The sequence below is a fragment of the Dendronephthya gigantea genome, unplaced genomic scaffold (genome assembly GCF_004324835.1).
Source record: "Dendronephthya gigantea isolate DGI-Jeju-01 unplaced genomic scaffold, DenGig_1.0 000013F, whole genome shotgun sequence".
Taxonomy (NCBI): Eukaryota; Metazoa; Cnidaria; class Anthozoa; order Malacalcyonacea; family Nephtheidae; genus Dendronephthya; species Dendronephthya gigantea.
Window position 1 is genome coordinate 2,917,099 of NW_021163023.1, and position 22,178 is coordinate 2,939,276.

The window sequence follows — 22,178 nt, forward strand, 5'->3', positions numbered from 1 at the left end:
ACCTCGTCTTCTCTTATGATAGCTCGTACCTGCGCACTCTGGGAAAGTCGAACCAGTGAACTGGTGGTCAATGAACTGGTCAACTGGAAGAAATGGTACAATTTTTGGAAAAACTATTGTTTCAAAATGCTTTGAAACGGAGATCTAGAACTAGAGACCGTAGTGGTTAGTTTTAAATTAAAGATCGTTTTTTGGCTTCCATTTTAAATTTTACCGGTAATACTTCCAGCTACAAGAGACTGAAGAGAGCAAACAATATATTGACATTATAAACTTTTGTCTTCTTAGGTCATGCAAGGGAACCAGTCTGAAGGTTTGTAAAAAATTATCTGTACTGTATGTATAGTGATAGATATGACTCAATTGTATGAGTTAATATTGTGATTTTTTATCTTGCCCGGTTGCATGGTAACTAATTAGAATAGCACCATCACAATGGCACCTATATAAATATTATAATACAGCTCAACTTTACATACTGAGGATGATACTACCTCCATGTGAAACCCTAGGCGGCCGCCACTTTAGTTCGGACATGTCACATGTGTTTTATTTGGGCTAGCTAGCTTAGCATATATTATAGTATCTGTTTTCAAAAAGATATGAAGCCAGTATGCTACATATATCATACGCGTAATATAAAGCCATTCTTACTACAATAATTTCATACAATTAGCATTACCCTAGTTTGTGTAATATGAAGAGATCTTTTACAAGTCTCTCTTAACCATGTCTCTTCCTCATAATACTTTATACCCAAAGCATTTTGAGAGGTATGCCTTCGCTATTGATTCTAAGCGTGGTGGTTCAAGTTCCCCAAAATGGTCCAGCTTAGGTGATAAATCATTGACGTCTGTTGCTGAACTCTTGAGAGCAAACCAGCGGAGGCAAATTAAGTAATCAACAATCTTCTCTTTCCTAAATATCTCTCTGTTCACATCAACTTTCACTAAATGACACAGACTGAATAAACCTAGTTTCTCAGCTGGTGAAAACATGTACTGGGTTCTGGTCTTCCTCGTATCTGTATTGTTCTTGGCTTCGCAACTTTCCTGGGATTTTTCTGCAGTGCCATTCAGCACCTGGCCACATTTAGGGCCAGACATGGCTAATTTGACAAAAGGGATCAATGTTACCCAAGTAAAAGTATTTTCTTTTTCAAAATCGCCGATGTCAGATGGCTTAAATTTTTGTACAAACTCTTCTAAGACTTGGTCGATGTTTTCAATTTCATCAGACTTGAGCACGTTTTCTTCAGGCAATGTTAAAATATTAGCCAAGGAAAGACAAAAATAGTACCTGAATAAAGGAGTACCATTATATACAGGTAGAAAAACGTGGAAATCATTGCCCCAGACTCATAATTCGACAAAGTCAGAGATGCTTCAGGCAGTAAATGAATTTCAGAATTTGAACAGTCTGTGGTGTATACTTACACAACCATTGGTGAATAAGAAGGATCATCCTCAGATTGAAATACAGCCATTGCTAGTTGAGCTTCTTCAAGCATCGAATGGTGGCAATTGTTTTCAATCATATTTACTGCAGCCTTGGGATGCACTGAGCAACTAAACAAAGCATTAGCTGCCACAATCTTTTCATAATCATCTGAAGCATTTGATGTTAGCCACAAGAATTTGGATAAAATTTCTTGATTTTTAGTGACTGTTGGTGGCATATCTGGGAGCTCAATAAAGCTATAAAACAAAACATTGATGGAATTTCTTGAAGGGTTTTATAAATGACTTAATAGGACCGATTTGTAAGAATGATTTCGTTTAGATTAAAGTTGAGGATACTGGTACAAGTTTATAAATGTTTAACTTACGCACACAAACATCCAACTGCAGCTTCATTAATACTGATAACAAAATATTCTTGATCTACGTCACTTGAAACTTTGAGAAAGCTATTAATAAACGGCTCAAGACCAATCATCTTTAAGACAATAGAACGGTCCTTTTCCTTCTCCATGAAATTCCACAGACAATGAAGACATGATATTTCTAGGCGATTGCTGTTGTGATTCATGTCATGTATGAAAGAGCCAAGATTATATTTTTCCCTATTAAAAGAAAATGATGAATAAATTTACAGCTGAAAACGAACATGTTTTTGGTCATAATTGGTCAGTTTTGAACCAATAGTAAGCACCAGAGGTTGGTTTTCAATTTCCGTAGGGAATAATGCTCCAGGTCGAATGATGTAGGCGTGGAAGAAGTTTGTTTATCTGAATTATCTCCTGTCAACCTGGTCATGAACTTTTCTACATGTTTTGTATGTGAATGCTATTACAAGTTAATAATAAAAGGGAGAGGGAAGTGAGGGTTACCACAATCTATATCACCCAGAATTTGTTATGGACTGGTAATATACCAATTTTTGATTGAAAACTTCCTGGAGGAAAAGTCGTAGCATTTTGCCAACAACTCCAAACCTCCCTCTTGTACAAAGAAACGCTTGTTTGCGTTTGTTTTCTTGCTGCGCCATGTCATGAAGATATCACACATGCATTTTTCCAAACTCGTCAACACTGTTTCATATAAGTGATAACAAACAGATATGAATTCATCATCATCATTCCAGTTGACGTCAATCACTTCCTCTTTTAAAAAAACCTTGGAAAATTCATCAACAACTTTCTTTATAAACGCTTTCATGTCGTTAAGACATTCACCAATGGACTGCATATCACATACACTTATAAACTTAACAATAAACGTGTCTCCTTCTTGTACATACAAGTTTGATATTTGCTCGTTGTCTTCTAATTTTCGGTCATAAATTGGTGTTTTACACAAATATATCGACATGTCACAAATGGCAACGCTCAGTAAAGGTTGCAGTTTCTTCTTTAACTCTCCAATACATTTCACGTTTTCCAATGTAATTTCAAACAATGTTGGTGTGTCACCTGGCAATGGGCATTCACTTTCAACGCGAATTTTAACTTCCATTAAGTAAATAAGTATGAAGACCTCGATGCAATGTTAACTGGTATAAAGTGTTTAAAAAAATGCGGATGTAACTTTGTTGCATATCTTTGGAACACGCAATATTTGGGTGGGCGTAGACGGGGCCACAAAGTGAAACTTGGAAGCCCAGAAATAATTTTTTTTCTCTGAGCCTAAGACAGTCACTGGGTGTGGCACTGCAGAATGTACATGTTTCATGGAAATTGGGAGGAACACAACAGAACTGTACTATGCAAAGTTAGAAAGTATATTGATGGACATTGGTGAACAGAAGAAGCTTATTTACTTTAATACATTATGTTATGCCCAAAGCATTTTGAGAGGTATGCTTTTGCTATGGATTCTAGACGTGGGGGTTCACGTTGGTGAAAATCTTCAAGTTTTGGTATCAGGTCATTAACGTCTGGACACTGTTTCGCAAACCATTGAGCACATATTAAATAATCGACAATTTGTTCTTTTCTAAATAGCTTCCTGTTCTCTTCTGTTGTTACCAAGTGACAAAGACAAAATAAACCAATTTTTTCCGCTGGAGAAAATTTGTAGGGAGACTTGTGACTGTCCTTTATGGATTGTGCGTCTACATTGATTGAGGTCTGGCAACTTTTCCTAGGGCCAGACAAAGCTAGTTGAAGGAAAGGGATTAACGTAATCCACACATAATTATGTGTTTCTTGGAAACTGCTAATTGTTACTGGCCTACAAATCTGCAGAAATGTTTCTAAGACGTGGTTGATTCTCTCAGTTTCTTCTTGTGTGATTATGTTTTTATCAGGCAAGGTTAGAATGTTGGCCAAATACAGACAAAGAAAGTACCTGTGAATGTAAAAAAATGGTTGCAAGTTATGCAGGCTTCGCTCAGACTTGCACACAAGGTGTTGCGAGGTACAGGAATGTATCTTGGTATGCTTTTTATCGAGAGATATATCATTATACTCACGCAACAGCTGATGAAAGATTTGCCAAAGCATTTCTATCCTCTGTTGCTTCAACTGTTTTAAGCACCATTTCATAGCATTTATTTTCTATGATCTTTTCAGCAGCTCTAGGGTGACTTGAACAGCAAAACAAGGTATTGGCAGCTACCTCTTTCTGATAAGCATTTGACCCTTTCATTGTGATCTGGAAGAGCTTTGACAGAACTTCCTTCTTTTCAGCTATAATAAGCTGAATATTTGGCAGCTCAACGTACCTTGAATGAGAAAGATATTAGTTTTAAAGCCTCCAAATATCATATCAGATTCTCTCATGTGAGCATGGTAACCCTTTCCAGAATTGCAACTACTCTATCTGTAACCAAGTTAATACACAAACATACTGTACTAAGCATCCAACAGAAGAGTCATTGATTTGGTTGAGACGAGATTTTTTTTCCAGATCCTTGACACTGCTTTCATCTTTCAGAAGGGAGTAAAGAAATGGCTCTAGGCCAATCACTTTTAATACCAATTGACGATCTGCCTTCATCTCGGAAAAGTTCCACAAGGTGTAAAGGCAAAAAATTTCCAGCTCTTCTTGCTTCTCGTTGAAGTAATCTGGTCTACCCTCATCAGTTACACTAAAGTGAAAGAGGATCATTCACTGGAGTTATTTAAATGAATGTTCAATGTTGCAAATTAATATCTATTAGAAAACCTTAAGATGCAGTGTAGCAAAATTGCACTGTTATGTTGCAATACCAATCACTGTAATATTAAATGGACTATCTGGCAATAACATAGCTTGGAAATCATTGTCTTGTATATATTGTAACATACCCGACTGACTCAAAGTGACTTCTGGAAGCAAATCTATATATTCTTCCCAACAACTTCAAACCATCCTCTTGTGCAAAATAATGCCTGTTTGCATTGGTTGGTTTGTGTGTCCACGGTACAAACGTTGACGAGGAACAATACTGTAAGTCTAAAATCACACTTAGATAAAACTCGTCGTATTCTCGCAACTTTTCATCGTTTTCCCAGTCCGCATTATCCATGGAAATCTTCTCCCCTTGCGAAAACACGTCGCAAATATTCGTGACAAAGGCTTTCATACGGTTAATAAACCCAGACAAGAAGTGCATTTCGCATGTGCTTTCAAATTTCACTACAAACGTATCTTGTTCTTGCACGTATAAGTTTGAAATTTCCACTGTGTTTTCTAATGCTTTGTTGGAAGTCTGTCTCGTATAAAACACGGACATATCGCAAGCAGCTACGCTCAGCAAAGGCTGTAGTTTCATCTTTAAGTCGCCAATACATTTCACGTTTTCTAAACTTATTTTCAAGTCTGTTATATTCACTGGGCATTCACTTTCGATATGAATTTTAACCTCCATGTTTTTAAAAAACGTTTTTAAAAAGTTTGTTGACAATTGTTGACAATGAAAACCGAGGAAAAAGGGAAATGCCCTGGGAACCAGCCGCGAAAAATGCAAAATTGTAGTTTGTTCACTGATAAGTGAAATACGCATGCGTAAAACCTTCGACAATAAGTACATCTGAATATCATATTTCTAGTCTTAGCGAAGCAAAAAAGTGCCAAAAACAGCTTGTAGTCCGAAGTTATGACCAGATTATCTTTTTAAATTACACTATTTTGTTCTGTAATTTTGTTATTTTACTTATTTTTCTGCAATATCTAATGCTGCAAAACTGTCCACAGAAGGCGTATTGCCAGCGCCGTAAGCTGGATATATTTGACACGCTTTTTGCAGAAATTCACTGTCTGAAATGCTCCGTCAAGCACACTAGTCCCGAAAACTCCAATTCATAGCCACAAGTCCTCTCTTGTCATAAATCATTTGCCTAAAACCGAATATGAAGTGTAAGAGAAAGGAAGTGAACCAATACTACAAAGGTGAATCACGCCTACCTATTTTAAACCACTTGGGAACAGATTTCTTAACGTTTTGTCTCGTATTCTCCTGACTTTCATCGGATTCTTGCACCGGTATTGTTAGTGCAGCGTCTTCTCTCTTAGGCTGATCGCTCTGAACACTGCTCTGCGATTTACTGGATGTGCCTGTGTTAACTTCCATTGTTGATGAGGATGTTAAAGGTCTGATGAAGAGAACCACGGAATTAAAAGTGAACTATCCTTGACGGCTTGCAAAAAACTAAGCTTCACACAACGCAAGTAAATACCGAGTATTTGTATACCTTTGGCCTAATTTCTCGTTAGCGGCGGTGAAATCCGCCATCTTTTGAAGAAGATGTGTGTGTAAATAACTCTCTGGAAAAGATACGTTTGGAAGAGTTTGCATTCGAGAATATTGTCAAAAGATTTCACACGAATTCTCAATCAAGTTTACCCTGAACTTGTGGACTGCCAAAATGGACTATTGCTGTGGGGAAAAGTTTCGCCTGTGAAAAAAAAAAAGGTGACTCTAAATATAAGTCCAGGTTGTGTTTGATTTATTAACTCAGAGCGATCTCCTCTTCCAGGAGGGTCGAAGCGACACTGTAGTGGATCTCTAGAGCTAATCCCAGACCATGGTGGTCTCGCTGTGACTTGTGAGATGAAATACTTAAAAAGGCTAATTACCACCGGAATACTCACTTCAAATAAAGTTAAATTTGGTTTATCGAGTATTCTCTTTGGTGGCGTTGTGTCTGAAAAGTGAATTATTAAAACATTAGGGAACTTTTATAAGACGATACAAGTCATAATCAACTTCACTTACAAAGATAAAAGTTCGTGTTTCTTTGATGAAGATTTTCGCTCACAAACGAAATGACATCTGAAACTGTGAAAGAAATGACACATATTCTCACAGCATTGAACAATTTCATGGCTTAATTTCCATTCAAGAAGTTTTGTTTTACCAGTTTCTTGCGGTGAGAAAAATCCTTGCAGAACAGTCCGATCAGGAAAGTGGATTCTGATGGCAACCTGGAAGTTGAGAATGAAATATTTCGCTCATTTCCCAACAGTTCACTGGAACTATCATGTTTAAAACTACCTTATTATATTTATGTATTTTGCTTTTCTCTTGTTCCTCTCTCATTTTCGTTGTCATCAAAGGTTTCTCTACCGTCCTGGGATGTTTCAAGAGAGCAAGTCAGATTTTGAGATGTTTCAAAGGCAGGAAAGAATGGTTTGGTGTTTACATAAAGATCAACTACCTGTCATTCTTAAGATCCTTCAACATCAATCGCAAATCATCAACTGTGACCTCAAAGAAATCGTCAGATATCTCGTCTGGAGAATGATAGAGTTGTTCGTTGAAGAAGAAAACCATTTACATCAAAAAGTACGAACTGTGGGTCTGGTATTGCCTTCCTGCACTTACCTGAGGATACGGGCACGTTCTCTCCCATGCGAAACGCTAAAGGCTCTCTGTCAGGCAGGGGAATATCGCTATGTAAAAATACACAAGGGATTTATAGATTTCAACAATATCGTTGTCGTATTTCATATGATTCAGGACATTTAGGTACTGTACCTCTCAATTGAGGGTTCATTGGTTACCTAAATAAAATTACTTTAATCAATCACTTGTGTTTGACTGTACTGAAAACGACCGGCTTCTCAGGGTAAAGTAAAGCGCTTCACAGTTTTCTTACTTTGTTTGAAGAAGGGGGTGATTGAATGCGGGCTTTCTTTACGTCAGGACCTGGATGACATAAAATGATTATCAAATGGATGTACACAATCAGTTCTAGGGAGGGAAAATACAGATTTCTACTAAATGTGAATGGCTCAACGGGTGGTAATTCCTAGTGGATCTTAAGCTCTTGTAGTTCTACGGAGGAGTCATCAGTTACCCACCACTATCACTTAAAGTTCTTCCAACTCCGCTGAATGCTCGCACTTGGTTTGCAGTCCTGCCATCTGATGTTGACGCTACAGACTCCAGAGGGGGTGGATGTAAGTTCGCTTCTTGTACACTATCCTCTGTAACTACAGAACAAATCTCTCCACTCCCCTCTCCTGCCTGGGCGTCAGACTGTTCAATGTCCATGGCATTTTTACCTTTCCCGCTTTTACCCTTTGGCTTTGAATGTTCAGCCTCGGACTGGTTGAGCTTGACCAGCCTAGCCTCTGATTGGCTGAGCTCAACCAGCCCAACATCTGATTGGTTGAGCTTGTCCATCCCAGCCTCTGATTGGCCGACCTTCTTAGGTTTGCTCTCACATAGTTCAATGTCCATAGCATCGCGGATATTTCTGTCTATTTTCTTTGGCTTGTGAGATTCTGTTTCTAAGTTACCAACTTGATGTGCTTTATCTGAAATTAGAAATTTTAGGTTTGAGTAAGGCATGCTTTCAAATCTGTTAGAAAAATCATATACACCAGGAGGAGACTTGGCTGACGTCAGGCATACTACCTCTGGCTCTGATCTCGCTACATTGCATGGAATCATCTTCGCTGATTTGACTCGCCATTGAAATATCACTCGTGCTTGCTGATGCTACCTCCATATCTTCACTGGATTGTTTTCCATGAGTTTCAGACATGACCGTCTCTTGCGTGGCTGTCGCTGTTTCAGCAGCTCCTTTGAGACAAATTAGAGCATCAATTCTAAATTCTCACATGCGTGAACTGATTAACTGATCGTGCCACTGAGAAATTAAATGATTACCCCAGAGCATACACGATTGGAGCTCTATTCAAACAATATTCTTAGATTCATTTTCTGATATTGTACCAACCTTCCTCTACGGCTTTATCTTCCTCTGGTTTTGACAAATTCGGTTGAATAACTCTAAAACATCACATCAAAAAAATTGAGACAAGAACTTCTTGCAAGCGTCTTTTAGAGGAGACAGAATATACCTTATCACACCTCGACCATCGTTTAAACCTATCATTGACAGTGTAGTTGTTCGGAGTTTTTCTAAACCGCGTATCTAAAAAAGTGGACGGATCTTTCAGAGGATTAAAGCTATCGTATCATAATCTGGTCTTGACAAGAATCACTTTACCTAATATAGACACTCGCATCGATAGAGTTCGTTTATAAGTTTCCACAAAAATAACTCAATAATTTCATTACCCACCTGTTGGTTGGCGTAGATGCATACCACGCCGTCTAAAGTATCCTCAAACGTCAGACTATAGGAGGAAACAATTTAGAAAAATAGTGATTTTATGTTTCACTTCTTTCAATGGACAGAAACTAAGGTTTTGACCATACACCATACCCTTTACTTTGAGATTTCCAGTGCATTAATATGTTGAAAAGCGTATTATCTGAATTAAACTCTTGGACAAGACGTTCACCATTCTCAAGTTGTAGAGCAACGACACACTTCTTTACTAAAACAATTGTAAACAGTATCATGCAAAATACTCCATCTTCAAATAGAAAAAAAAACTGAATGAACATGTCCTTGAAACTTCAGAATGCAATCTAATTTATATGGTATATGGTGGTTTTAAAGAAACAGTCAAAGTTTATAATCTACGTTTTAATGGTATTGAAATCTATCCATTCTTTAAAGACCTAGCAAAATTTTCATTCTCACCAGTATGCTGGTGTCCATCAGCTGATTCGATTAATTCAAGATGAGCATTATTTGGAAGATTTGCAAACCGTATTGTAAGGCTACTGTCCAATGTTTTTCTTTGATGTCTAGTTGGTTAAAGAGAGGGTTATCTATTGGTTTTTGATGTGAGATGTAATATATATGTGTGGTAGCTAGGGATCTAAGGGATTGAGAGATGAAGGTTGGGTTGAAATAAAGGTGTAGCATTGTTATGGTGGCAACTGGGAAGGTGTGCAGGGGGGGGAAGAATGTGAATGTGGGGTGTAAAGATGCAGGAATCATTTGGGTTGCGGTGTGGTATAAAAATAGTTTGTGAAATTGTTATATGCAGATGTGAGAACATATAGTTCGTTACACACAAAATATTCAGACATTCTTTACTCACTTAAGTTTATACTTATTTGAATCTAGATCCTGTTTCTTGCACACTTCTTGTATAACCTAAATAAATATTGTACGAAATGATATGTTCCTGGCGGTGACATACACCAATCTTATACAGCATTAATATTTCGATCAAATATTGCTGACGTCAGCAGTATTTATATCACGAAACGCGAACGAATATGAAACATTTTATGGCATTCGGAGTTTTGACGAAGATCTAGACATGCAAGATAACAACCTCTGTCGCTTTCGTAGCTTTCAGAATACACAGTCAGAGTAAAAATATTTATAAAAGACCTTGTTAACATAACCGAGGTTTATGAGACAAGATTTATAAACCACTGTGGTCAGATTTATGGGAATGGAAAGAAAACATTATAAAGGGGTAATTTACCTGCAATAAAGTCATATGCGCAGTCAATTTAACTTTTTGTCGCCGGCCATTTGGACATTGAATATTTACCACCGAACAAGAAGCCATCTTGGAAACCGCGCTTGTGTTTACGAACATAGAGGACTGGAGAAGACAACAATTTCAACAATATTTCTTTTTGGTTAAATTTTTTAATATCAACAACATTGACATATTTCAACAGAAATGTGTGGTATTTTTGTACATTTGTTCATAAAATAAACCCAATCTTTTTTATATCAACAACATTTACATATTTCCACAGAAACATGTGGTATTTTTGTACATTTGTTCATAAAATAAACCCAAACACATGCAATTGTTATGTTTGTACTGCTTCTTTAAAAGATAACACAACATCTTTAGTCCTGCACATAATATACATGTAGTTTCAGGTTGCAAATTCCCTAAATCAACATTGGTCTTGACAAGAGAAGCATGGCATTCATTTGATGAACAACCTTCAACAGAGTTAGTTTCTTCCAATCATTGATAATGTTTTATACAATTTGGTTTCATCCTCTTGATGTGGATCGATTAAATTAACCTGGCGTTGGAAGAGACTTAACTGCTCTTTCAGTTCACGAAAATCTCTATCTCCTGATAACACTGTGAATGGAATATGCTTCGGTAATTGCAAGTCCAACCTTCCTGCATGAATACACAATGCAATGTCTGCAGCGTTTTTCCCTTTTCCACACTTGGGATGCTTGTAAAATCGTTTTTCTTCCATAAGTTTTCGTAAATGCCGAGACCATGATGATTTTTTCTCCGTGTAATCGCCACCGCAAAAGCCCAAAACAAATAGCTTTGGATGAAGAGGATGAGGCAAAGATAGGAATCTTCCCCAGTTGTCAAGATCAATAAACAGAATATGTTGAGCTGCCGCCAAGTTTGTCTCACTAGTATAAGAATTAGCCTGTTCTGTACAATGTCTTTTAGGTTGACTATCAGGATTGTTTGAGCAATTTTTCCTTTTTAACGAACCATTAACACAATAACTTCTGCTCTTGGCTGTGCAAGGTATATCTTTGTGGTTTGCCATTGCCACTGATAAGTTCCCATTGTTATTAGTTGCTGAGAATGAATGATTTGAACTGTTCTTATCCGTCAAGATAGATCTTTTCCCTTCAGTAAACTGTGGCGTGTTTAATATAGCTGGGCTTGTTGATGTCGAGGGTTTACTTTCGATTCTGTCAGGGGGTAATGACTTAACGTTCTTCCTATTAAAGTGGTTTATCCAGGGTTTGTTTTCATTTGAAGATGATGGTTGGACTAGTTGGTTTGTATTAATGCTCGTGCAGTTTCCCTGGCACATATTCTTCTCTTCTGCATCAGAAATCTCGATCACCCCGTCTTCTCTTACGTTATATACAGTTGACTCATCGCTGTCATCTTCAATGATGATAACCACTTTCTCCTTCATTTTTTAACTTAGTTCTTTGATAAAATTCAATTCTCAATCATACATCACCCCCCTTGCGAACCGCTATTTTGTCGGACTTGAATTATGACGAAACTCTGACGTCACACTCTTGATTGAGAGCTCTCTCCCAGTTCCCCAACTACAGCTGTTTAGGCGCCGTTTATGCTAAAGTGGCATTCGGTTCCATATTTATGACGCAGACTTTTTTGACGCTTCTGACTGAGATAAAGTCTAGTAATAAAGAAAACAATAAATATTCATTGATGGAAAATATATTATTAGCTACTGTCTGAATACATTCATTGCTGAGACGTGAGATTTTTGCTTCACGTAGTCACGTAGACAAAGAAATTAAACAGAATTAATTTTACTTCAGGCGTGTCTGATTCGCTGCAAAAACCTAACGCAGACGTGAGCTGTCTCTCGAGATGTTGCCATGCACGTTTAGTCGTTAGTTCAGAAAAATACGTGCGCGCCAGGTATTGTATTTACCATACCAAAAACCGAACAAAATTCAGTAGAGCATGATAGCCTAAATCAAGTTAACCGTATCCTTAATATCTCGTCAGACTCTTAGAACTTAGAAGTCCATACTAAGCATCAATCATTTTATTTTGGAAAGATCATTTCACAAAAAGAAAAAAAAACAAGCTAATTAGCTAATTTCTTTCATATCACAGCTTGGACAATCTCCATGTCAAATGATGTAGAAAATGTTACTGTCAGTAACTATATGCACTCTTCATGTTACATGGAAGCTTCAGTTCATATAGGTTATTTTGAATGTTGCGGCAAATGATTCTCCATGCGAGCTTACAATTAATGGTTTACTATGATAGCAATATATCCTAATATTGTTGAGGTCCTTCACTTCAAGGTCGCTGTCTGAATGCCACAGTTTCTCCGAGGCATCATTCCCCCAGCAAACCTGCGTTACCATGCAGTGATCGACCTCAGTATTTCTATCACCTGAATCTCTCACGCGCGAAGACTTTCCATCGTTTTCCCGAAAGTAAAAGAGAAACTGAGGCTCGAAAATCAGTGTCGAAACTGCAAGAAAATTCTAAATTCTTTTCGCGGTCTTCGGGACACCGCTAAGAGACTAACGTTTTGGCGATTATGGCTTATTCTGGTTGGCAAGGTTCTAGTTAGTATCCACGTATTGCTCAACTTTGCGTGTTTTGAAATCTACGATTAAGCAGCCATGAACAATATCGTATATTATTTTCATAGTTTATGCAATTTCACCCGCTGATTAATTGTTTGGAAATTGTAAAGGTTCTTTCTTTCATCTGATTAAATATTCAAGTGAATTTACATTCGAGGCACTAAGCGACAGCGATTTGAACGTGGAAACCCCAAGTTCATGTAGCAGTCATTTGCAGGCGCTAGAAGTGAACTCTTGTGATTATGAGCGGGATAGCTGGAAACCATGTTAGCAAACTTCAAAATGGAAGTGAACAAAAAATCGCTTTAATAACAGGAATAACTGGTCAGGTACGGGGAAGACGTTCTGTCATTTGGTTTATACTATTGTAACAAATGATCGAGGAGATCTCTATAGAGTTGTGTAATTGGTTTAAATTAGTCCTAATGCATTCACCAGGGCTTACACCATAAGCCAAATACTGCTTCAAATATACATTCACTTTTGACATAAGACGGATTTTATTTCAAACTGAAAAAATAAACAGGTATTCCAACTGCACGTTGTAATATGTATCGTAAAAAAAACAAGTAATGCAATTCATATAGTAAGAGTCGTTCTGCGTTATAATATCTTTTCATTTGAAATATATTTAACAAGTTATATAATTTTGCCAACTTGATATCGTACATGCATTATTTGACTGCTTTCATTTATTTCACGTCAAGCAAATATGTGAGAGCAAGTGTTCCGTGTTGACAGTGTCATTGTAGTTTGTTAACACACTTCAAATATTTTAATTTGATCGCCATTTCTAGATTATTTCATATTTAAATGTGTAATATTTGCATTCTTGTTGTCCATGCCAACATTGAAGTATTTCGGAATGCATTTTTTTGTAATTTTAATATTCCTGAAACAATGCTGGTAAACTAGTTAAAAAAGACTGGAGTCGTGGCATTTGAGACCTTGCTCCTTACGACCTTTGCCTTAGGATTTTTCACGGCAAACGCTAAACCGCTGACGAATTTTTAACTACACTATCCTAGAGTGTGCTACAATTCTATAAAAGTTTTTCATAAAACTCGTGATATTCAGCAATGATGCAAGAAAGCAAAGTCCAAGAGTAAATTCTGCTAAGCAGTATATTCATTTGTTTACGTGGTCACTTTTATTGCCACTTAAGATTCGTATTTCCGGCAAGGCCGAACTTTCCTGGCAAGATTTTTCTTCATCTCTTTGTTTCATATTTTCTTATGTGAAAGTTTGGAATGTGCCTGGGATTTTTAAATAATAGAGTCCATCTCGTCTTTATTGCCTTTCTCCGGGCCTAACGTTCTTCTTTGCTTGTCGTTATAAATGATGACACGTGAAGCTTAAAGTTGAATTCACTTTTAATGCTTTAACAACTTTGAATGCATGTTTACAGTCGTTCAAGCATTAAATTTAATTCAGTAAACCTTAAACACAAACTTGTTAGAACACAAAGTTTCTTAATGCATAGACTGCGAATCTCAAAGTCTCTATATTGTCTGGACTATATTGTCTGCACTTGCAGCTGAAAATCATAGAGATGGATGAATATACGATCGATAAAATAAACATAAAATGACAACTTAGATGACGATGGAGATAGATATAAAATGCCTTTTAGTTGATTTTTTTCAAACTTCTCATCCGAAACATATTGCCATAACAACTCGGCCTAAAATAGACTAAAAAAATGCGAAACGTGTCCTGGTCCTTAAATATAGTTGTAAAACGACACAGTGACTAGAAGAAACTGGAAAAATTCCGTTTTATTTCCCACGTAGACAAACGAATGCGAACGGCAATGATATCCATATTTATTTTTGCTTTATTCTTTTCAGGATGGCTCATATTTGGCAGAATTGCTTTTGTCGAAAGGATATATGGTAGGACTTCATGTTATCTCCTCGCAAACTGAATTAGGGTGCCAGGAGAAGGTTGTTTGTAGATTGATTTGATCAGGGGGAAGCCCGGCCCTCACCTCCCCCCCCCCCCACCCGCTGTGGTTATTCATGAAGGAGGTGGTTAGGCAGATATTCTTCCAATGTGCCCATGAAAAGGAAATATTGATTTAATGATCTGTAAGAAATTATTGAAGTCATGGAAAGATTTCGTTGTGTTTAGGTTCACGGAATTATTAGGAGGTCCAGTTCGTTCAATTTGGGAAGAATTCATCATCTTTTTGATGATCAAAAATCTCATAAACATGACAGTAAGTTGCCTGAATAATCGATTCTATCTTCAATAGAAACACTAAGGGTTTTACTGATATTCTGCACTTATGTTACTGACAAGAGATGATGATTCTTTGTTTTGTAGATTTGAAGTTGCACTATGGCGATTTGACGGATAGCACAAATCTTGTTAAAATTATTTCAGAGGTAAGCTATTGAGGTAGACTACTATGACATATCTCTCGAGCATTTCTCAAAAATATCGTATTCCTCAAAATACATCACAACCAAGCATGGATCTGTACCTCCGCTCACAACTTACTGAAGCTAATTCGGCTGCTTCCGGTCCTAATTCGGTATAAGATCGGCTTCGTGTCGTCCTGTCTCGACGTGCTGTTTCTTGCCCTATAGATTAAACCTGATGAGATATATAACTTGGGAGCAATGAGTCACGTTAAGGTAAGAATCCTGCACGGAAATGATGAAAGCTACGTCATAACGCATACTTGTTAAGTTCCAACCAGTGCGAGTTTCCTATCAAACATTGTACAGAGCAATACGAGGTGATAGAGCTTTTTGTCTTCAGGTATCATTCGAACTAGCTGATTATACGGCTGAGGTTGATGCTTTGGGAACGCTACGGATATTAGATGCAATCAAAACATGTAACATGGAAAAAACAATTCGTTTTTATCAGGTGAAGTTTGTCACATACCTCAATAAAGCTAAAAGTCTTCATAATTCATAACCACGCGTAAAACTATGCACTTAACCTAAAACTTCGCACATGCGGATAGACGTCACGATTTAACTTAATTTTATGTGAACTTCTTGTATTTGATGGTAGGCATCTACAAGTGAAATGTATGGTAAAGTTCAGGAGACCCCACAGACAGAAAAAACACCATTCTATCCCAGGTCACCCTACGGTAGGGAAATTTTATTATCTCATCCGTGAAAGAGATTTCCGACACGCATATAATATGAACATTATGGAAAGCCAAATTTAAGTATATTATACGAAAATAGAATAACATTTAGCAGGCATAATTCCAATATTAAGACGTGGTGGAAATATGTTTTTCATCGCTTTTTAAAACCAGAGTTTTTTCAGCTCTCCCGCACATTTATATTCATCAGGTTGTGCAAAGTTGTACGCATACTGGATCACTGTGAACTTTAGAGAAGCTTATAATATGTTTGCTTGCAACGGGATATTGTTCAACCATGAAAGCCCAAGACGAGGTAACTCATCTGTATGTTAGCAGAGCATGGATCACTGATCTTACAGTACACTGGAAATAGCAACTCGAAAAGGAACCGCAACTTTACTCCCAAGCTTTGGCTCTTAGCTTTAGCTTTTAAGTGTAAAACTTTGCTAAATCTTGTTCAGGTGAAACATTTGTTACCAGAAAAGTCACTCGAACAGTGGCGAAAATAAAGTTGGGATTACAAGACGAGGTTTGTGAACGAGAAACTTGTTTTTACTCCAGAATGAGGTAGATATTGAATAAGGAAACGAAGCCACTCTATATCTTCACCAGCCGTTGGAAAGTTTAACATCCTTAGCGTTTCAACACCCTTAGTGTTAAAGGTTTTATATATGATGTGAATCATTTCATCACTTCTCTTCAATGTTTAAGGGTTGAAAACTTTTAATATCGTATTAAATATAATTCCTGCGGAAAGCCTCAATGGTGAATTACCTAAACTCCCAATTCTGTAGTGGAAAGAATATGTTTTGCGCCAATACAGACCCTGAAAATCAATATATTGCTTTTCATTTTCAGCTCCACATGGGAAATATCAATGCTGTGCGTGACTGGGGACACGCGAGAGACTTTGTCGAGGTAACTTCTTTCTCTTGTGAATAACCATTTCAACGGGACCGTTTCTCAGGGGCTGTTTACATGAGCCCGGTTACCCGAGATTCAACGAAGCGTGAGATGATTTTGAGGTATTGAAATAAGTCTTCATGACACCAAACAAGCACATGCTATTGTTGTGGTCATTATACGACTGTCAGGATCATGTTATCTGCTCGTTTCAATACCTCAAAATCATCTCACGCTTCGTTGAATCTCGGGTAACCAGGCTCATGTAAACAGCCCCTTAGTTATAAATGTCTTGTATTCAAGTTGTTAAAGGATTAAATAGAAGTCGATGATCATTTTAGGCAATGTGGCTAATGTTACAAAGTGAGAAACCAAGTGATTATGTCGTGGCTACGAACGAAGTTCACACCGTCAGAGAATTAATCGAGGTTTGCTTCAAACAAGTGGAAATGCCCATTGTGTAAGTTTAAGAGAACGCGGTCTGACATCAGCGGCTGGTTGTATAAAACTCTTAACTACATTTGAAGCAGTTAAATCGTAGTTAACTAGAAAATACATTAATCTGATTGGTCAATTCTGCCACTAATTATAGTTGAAAGTTAACTACCTTTTCATACAACCGGCCCCAGGAGCGCTGAGATAGATAGACTACCTGGAAATCCAAAGGCAGGCTCTAGAAGTTACTGTTATTGACTACCTTAAGCTTTCTTTAAGCTTCAAGTTACCAGAGTGAGAAATGGTTGATTTGTTGTAGTTGGGAAGGCAAGGGACTTGATGAAGTTGGAAAAGAAAAAAAAACTGGGATCATCCGTGTTCGAATCAAGGAAAAATATTTCAGACCTTCAGAAGTGGTAGGTTGCAAATGGTTGATAGTTTATGAATTTGACGTTTTGTACAAGATCTGGTTAGCAATTAGGAAATGAAGGAGCCTCTCAGGAACTAATGGGATCTAAAGCAAGATTCCATCTGAAATTATTTGTTTCTTTTTCAAGGAATATTTACAAGGTAACCCTGAAAAGGCTTACAAGGATTTGGGATGGAAGCCAAAGATCACCTTTCATGTAAGTTGCTACAACACTCTAGGCGTTCCTCAAGAGGTGGAGCGGTAGACGAGGGACAATGAGGGGGAAAAGGGAGCAGGAGGGGGAGGAGGAGCGGGGAGTCAAAGGGATGCATGGGAATAGGGGATGTCAACTCAATATAGTTTCTGCTGTGATTGATTCCAGGCTCTAATCAAGGAAATGATGGACAGTGATATTGAGCTTATGAAGAGTGATCCAACAGCTTGAGTAGAATGTTTTTTAGACATATTAGAGGGAGGGTTTTGTATAGTTATTAGAAATATCTATATATATTTGATGTTCTATACAATGTTCATAGCCAAAACGAGGAGCTACGAGGTCCAAGACCATTTTGTAATTCATGAATTTAAATATATTGAATCGAATTTTTTTTTGTATGAATTAACGCTTTTTTGCGATAAGAGTTGGTTAGTTCTTGGATTTGCGAACTTCTAAAACGATCAGACTGAGACAATCGTATCGACCCTAATCTGTGGTAATGCTTTGACCAGCTTTGACCAACCACTCGGTAACCACTGACCAGCCAGAATCTATGCTGGTAACCGAGCCGTTTTACAGTGTCTTAAACAACGTTCCGCAGCTGTAGCTGACAGTATTGGATCACTGGCTCAAATGAGTTGCAACATTGGCTTTTTTCAGTTTTTCTTGTGTTTCTTCCGTGTTGACTGTCCAGAGTCCGCGGAGTTTTTAGCGATTTTTACAGTAAAAAAGATATTTTAAAGCTTCAGTATGTCTGGAAAGAGTGTTCATGAGCTAATTGTTGGACCAATAACCTGTTTCGCCTTGGACAAGCAGAGACAAAGTAAGTTTCTAGCGATTGTGAATGTGACATCGCGACTCAAGTTACTCAACCAATCATGGTATATTCTTCTAGCTCAGACCGTCTTTTTCAATTTCATAGTTTGCTTGTCATCTATTAAATTAGAAATAAGAACGTGTATCGTTATAGAATGAAAGAAACGCAAATTTTAGGACGGTTTTTTTCGTTTAAAAGTTGTAAATTCAAGTAATTTTGGGGAGTTCATATACAGGAAATGGTTGAGAACAGGGAGTGCCCAGTTTGAATTTAAATACTTTCGTAAAAGATGGAGTGAACTTACAAATTGAGTTCATTAATCTCTGTCATTACAAAAAAAAGAAATTTAACAACAGTCTAGTGTTTACACCTTCAAAGCATTTTAACTGCGTTGATTAAGCAGAGATTTGTACACAAAACTTATTAAATATGTTGTTTTGATAGAACTGGCATTCTCCCCAAATGACCACACTGTCCATATCTATAAATTGGCTGGGAATAAATGGCAACCTGATTGTGTTTTAACTGAGGTAATTTGCAATCACCTTGCATCTACTAAATATGTCACAGCATCTTCAAAAAATCTTATCTGAAGAATATATGTCTGTTGTATCAAATGCAAATTTGTAATGTGAAATTAGTTATCATTTATGTCGCATACAAGTTTATCTGGTAGTGAATATTTCTATATCATATGATTAAATAATTATTGAAATGTAGATAAGTTCTAAAATAACTAGGGAGCAGTGTGGCAGCATCTTCAAACAACTTAGCATCAAATGTGGTATAACAACATTATTGAAATGTTAATATATTTCAGCATGGTCAGAATGTGACTGGCATTGATTGGGCAGCTGAAAGCAACCGTCTTGTCACATGTGGAGCTGTAAGTTGACTCAAGTCCCAAGTCTGGAGGAAATTAAACATAAATAATTTATTTTCATTAACCGCTCTCGCCACAGGACAGGAATGCGTATGTGTGGACACTGCAGGAAGGAAAGTGGAAACCAACTTTGGTTATTTTACGTATCAATCGCGCAGCAACATGCGTGAAGTGGTCACCCAAAGGTACTGTAAGAGCTTTTGAATATTTGTAAATATTCAAAGCACTTCAAAAAAAATGAAAACCATGTTCTTTTGTGTGTTTTTTAGAGGACAAATTTGCTGTCGGAAGTGGTGCAAGGCTGATCTCAGTTTGCTATTTTGAAGAAGAGAATAACTGGTGAGTAAAATAAATAATAACTTCTCGACATTTCAACCTAAGGCCCCAGGCAAGTTAGTAGAATTCATGGCAAGAAATGTCCACACTTTAGAGATGTTAATCTGGCCTCATCTTTGTGTTTAACATATTTAATAGGTGGGTTAGTAAACACATCAAGAAGCCACTGAGATCAACTGTTACCAGGTATTCATAAATAAACTCTTAAGTTTTGAGGTCTGTTCAGACTTCAAATTAATACAAACAGAATATTGATAGATGAAAAGGGTCAACCTTTCACATTTTACATCCTAACATGGCTTTTTCCTTATCTAGCCTGGATTGGCATCCAAGCAATATTCTACTTGCTGCTGGTTCGACCGACTTCAAAGCCAGGTTTGTTGCCCAACCTTGCACCCAGATCCTGTTGTGTGTGTGGATGGCAAACACCCTTAATTCTTCTTCTCAAAATGGTCATCATATCTAATGTGTTTTCTGTTGTGTATTCAGAGTTTTCTCTGGTCATATCAAAGAGGTTGATGGCAAACCACCGAAGGAAACCCAGTGGGGTGAGAAACCTTCATTTGGTACATGCCTTGCCGAATTCTCAAATGGAAGAGGTAATAAGCATTTGTGATTCACTAATTTAGCGCACACCAGAGCTCAAGATTTTGACTGGAAACTCCTAAACTGTTGTTGTACCTTACCAAATCTTACACTACTAAAGCAATGGTAAAAATTTGAATTTGACTTTTTTATGTAAAACTCTAAATGGGTGTGGTTTTTCTCCAGGTGGCTGGGTTCATGATGTGTCTTTCTCTGCTGGTGGTGATAAACTGGCCTGGGTTGGTCATGACTCCAGTATCAGTGTTGTGGCATCTTCAAACCAAGCTCAGATATACACCATCAAGGGAGAATTCTTGCCATTCATTTCCTGCACCTGGATCACAAACAACAGTGTTGTTGCTGGAGGTGAGCTTGCTACACTGAAATTACATGCACAGAGTAAAGCCTTCAGTTTCATCTTCGTAGTTCGTCGTAATCTGTCGTCATAATTCTTCGTAATGTGTTGTAATTCGTCGTAATCTGTCGTAAGATCTTAACCAGATCTTAACTAGTTTTTAACCAGATCTTAACCAGTTCTTAACCAGATCTTAACCAGATCTTAACCACGGATCTTAGCCAGTTCCTAACCAGATCTTAACCAGTTCTTAACCAGATCTTAACCAAACTTGTTTAAACTCCAGGTCATGATTACGTGCCTTTGCTGTTCAGCGTTGACGATGCTGGTCAACTGACTTTCAACCAAAAACTGGATGTTGCTAAGAAGAAGGAATCTGAGGCGATGAGCGCTATGGCAAAGTTCAGAACTATGGACAAAGAAGCTTCGACAGGGGACTCCAACAAGGCTGTGAATACTACTCATCAGAACTCCATCAGGTATTTAGGGCTCTCTTCTGCAGCGTCCACTATAACTGTCTCTTACATTAAGTTTCCCTGAAGTTCCGCTAGCCTCCCATCACCGCGCGCTCACATTTATTCTTTCAGTACTACTATAATCGGTAAACTTAGCCCTGCGGGGGGAGAGAGAGGCTAAACTTAGCCCTGCGGGGGGAGAGAGAGGCATCTTATGCGCATTTATGTCCGCTCAAAATCAGCAGAAAACTTACGATCGTTTATCAATTTAGTCAAATTTCCATCCACACTGGTGACAAGGGAAACACGAGCAAGTTCGCTTCTGTTGGTGTCGATGGTCGCTTTGTCATCTGGGACGTGAAGGTGAGTTTACACAGCAGGAATGGGTTCATCTCTACCTGGAGGGAGGGACTAGCGCATGTCATAAATTTCGCTTAATCCACCCCAGTTGCACAATAACAGACGATCAGACACGCTTACCAAAGCATCCTGCATTTTATCTGGTAACTTCTTCTGAAAACCTGATGTGATATTATCTCACTTTCAGGGGCTGGAGGCTTCAATTGCTGGTCTGAAAATTGCTTAAAATTTCAACGTTCGCGAGAGAAACGTAATCGATTTAAAATGTAGAAAACAATTTCATTTTTTTCTGTGTACTTTCTACAATACTCTTCAAATATACAGTTTTTGCTAACGAGGGTTTGAAGTCAGGTTAAGTGAGAACATGTTGGGCAGCGTTTGCTTTCTAAAACTTTGCGCTATTCTTGGATTTTTAATTTATATACTCATCAAGAACAAAGGAATCAAAAGCGACAGGCAATAAC

At 37.7% G+C, this 22,178-nt stretch overlaps 6 protein-coding genes across 8 annotated transcripts; 2 read left to right on the forward strand and 4 right to left on the reverse strand.

Annotated features, from left to right (window-relative positions):
• Positions 1-13: 13 nt before the first annotated feature.
• On the forward strand, positions 14-18,470 carry LOC114519376 (GDP-mannose 4,6 dehydratase-like). 3 transcript variants are annotated; one of them, XM_028539499.1, is made up of 15 exons: positions 14-95; positions 289-313; positions 14,695-14,739; positions 14,978-15,065; positions 15,173-15,234; positions 15,439-15,486; positions 15,614-15,724; positions 15,875-15,956; positions 16,168-16,272; positions 16,421-16,488; positions 16,818-16,877; positions 17,204-17,322; positions 17,617-17,713; positions 17,855-17,923; positions 18,089-18,470. In XM_028539499.1, exons 1-15 carry the CDS (start codon positions 16-18, stop codon positions 18,149-18,151), a joined length of 1,122 nt encoding a protein of 373 aa, XP_028395300.1. In that variant the 5' UTR covers positions 14-15; the 3' UTR covers positions 18,152-18,470. The 3 variants fall into 3 exon arrangements, with proteins under 3 accessions (XP_028395300.1, XP_028395302.1, XP_028395301.1); XM_028539501.1 differs by having other exon boundaries at positions 23-165; XM_028539500.1 differs by lacking the exons at positions 14-95; positions 289-313 and adding an exon at positions 12,994-13,173.
• LOC114519373 lies at positions 369-3,095 on the reverse strand. Its single transcript, XM_028539495.1, has 4 exons — positions 2,377-3,095; positions 1,829-2,065; positions 1,437-1,697; positions 369-1,299 (listed from the first exon to the last, which is right to left on the reverse strand). Exons 1-4 carry the CDS (start codon positions 2,955-2,957, stop codon positions 741-743), a joined length of 1,638 nt encoding a protein of 545 aa, XP_028395296.1. The 5' UTR covers positions 2,958-3,095; the 3' UTR covers positions 369-740.
• Positions 3,204-5,471, reverse strand: LOC114519372. The gene is made up of 4 exons (XM_028539494.1): positions 4,733-5,471; positions 4,294-4,533; positions 3,916-4,167; positions 3,204-3,791 (listed from the first exon to the last, which is right to left on the reverse strand). The coding sequence occupies exons 1-4, from the start codon at positions 5,455-5,457 to the stop codon at positions 3,263-3,265; spliced, it is 1,746 nt and encodes a 581-aa protein (XP_028395295.1). The 5' UTR covers positions 5,458-5,471; the 3' UTR covers positions 3,204-3,262.
• Positions 5,674-10,383, reverse strand: LOC114519369 (tether containing UBX domain for GLUT4-like). Its single transcript, XM_028539492.1, has 21 exons — positions 10,233-10,383; positions 9,837-9,892; positions 9,431-9,537; positions 9,107-9,221; positions 8,963-9,017; positions 8,739-8,812; positions 8,615-8,667; positions 8,290-8,457; positions 7,731-8,189; positions 7,526-7,575; positions 7,405-7,430; positions 7,252-7,319; positions 7,085-7,160; positions 6,922-6,997; positions 6,785-6,851; positions 6,643-6,705; positions 6,519-6,571; positions 6,271-6,322; positions 6,119-6,191; positions 5,832-6,019; positions 5,674-5,764 (listed from the first exon to the last, which is right to left on the reverse strand). The coding sequence occupies exons 1-21, from the start codon at positions 10,347-10,349 to the stop codon at positions 5,757-5,759; spliced, it is 2,004 nt and encodes a 667-aa protein (XP_028395293.1). The 5' UTR covers positions 10,350-10,383; the 3' UTR covers positions 5,674-5,756.
• On the reverse strand, positions 10,461-11,857 carry LOC114519377. Its single transcript, XM_028539502.1, has one exon. The coding sequence runs from the start codon at positions 11,674-11,676 to the stop codon at positions 10,723-10,725; it is 954 nt and encodes a 317-aa protein (XP_028395303.1). The 5' UTR covers positions 11,677-11,857; the 3' UTR covers positions 10,461-10,722.
• Positions 18,471-18,573: 103 nt separating the features above from the next.
• On the forward strand, positions 18,574-22,052 carry LOC114519375 (actin-related protein 2/3 complex subunit 1A-like). Its single transcript, XM_028539498.1, has 12 exons — positions 18,574-18,746; positions 19,185-19,270; positions 19,561-19,626; positions 19,703-19,808; positions 19,893-19,962; positions 20,098-20,145; positions 20,275-20,334; positions 20,449-20,558; positions 20,731-20,910; positions 21,186-21,378; positions 21,627-21,717; positions 21,902-22,052. The coding sequence occupies exons 1-12, from the start codon at positions 18,674-18,676 to the stop codon at positions 21,938-21,940; spliced, it is 1,122 nt and encodes a 373-aa protein (XP_028395299.1). The 5' UTR covers positions 18,574-18,673; the 3' UTR covers positions 21,941-22,052.
• The last annotated feature ends 126 nt before the right edge of the window (positions 22,053-22,178 follow it).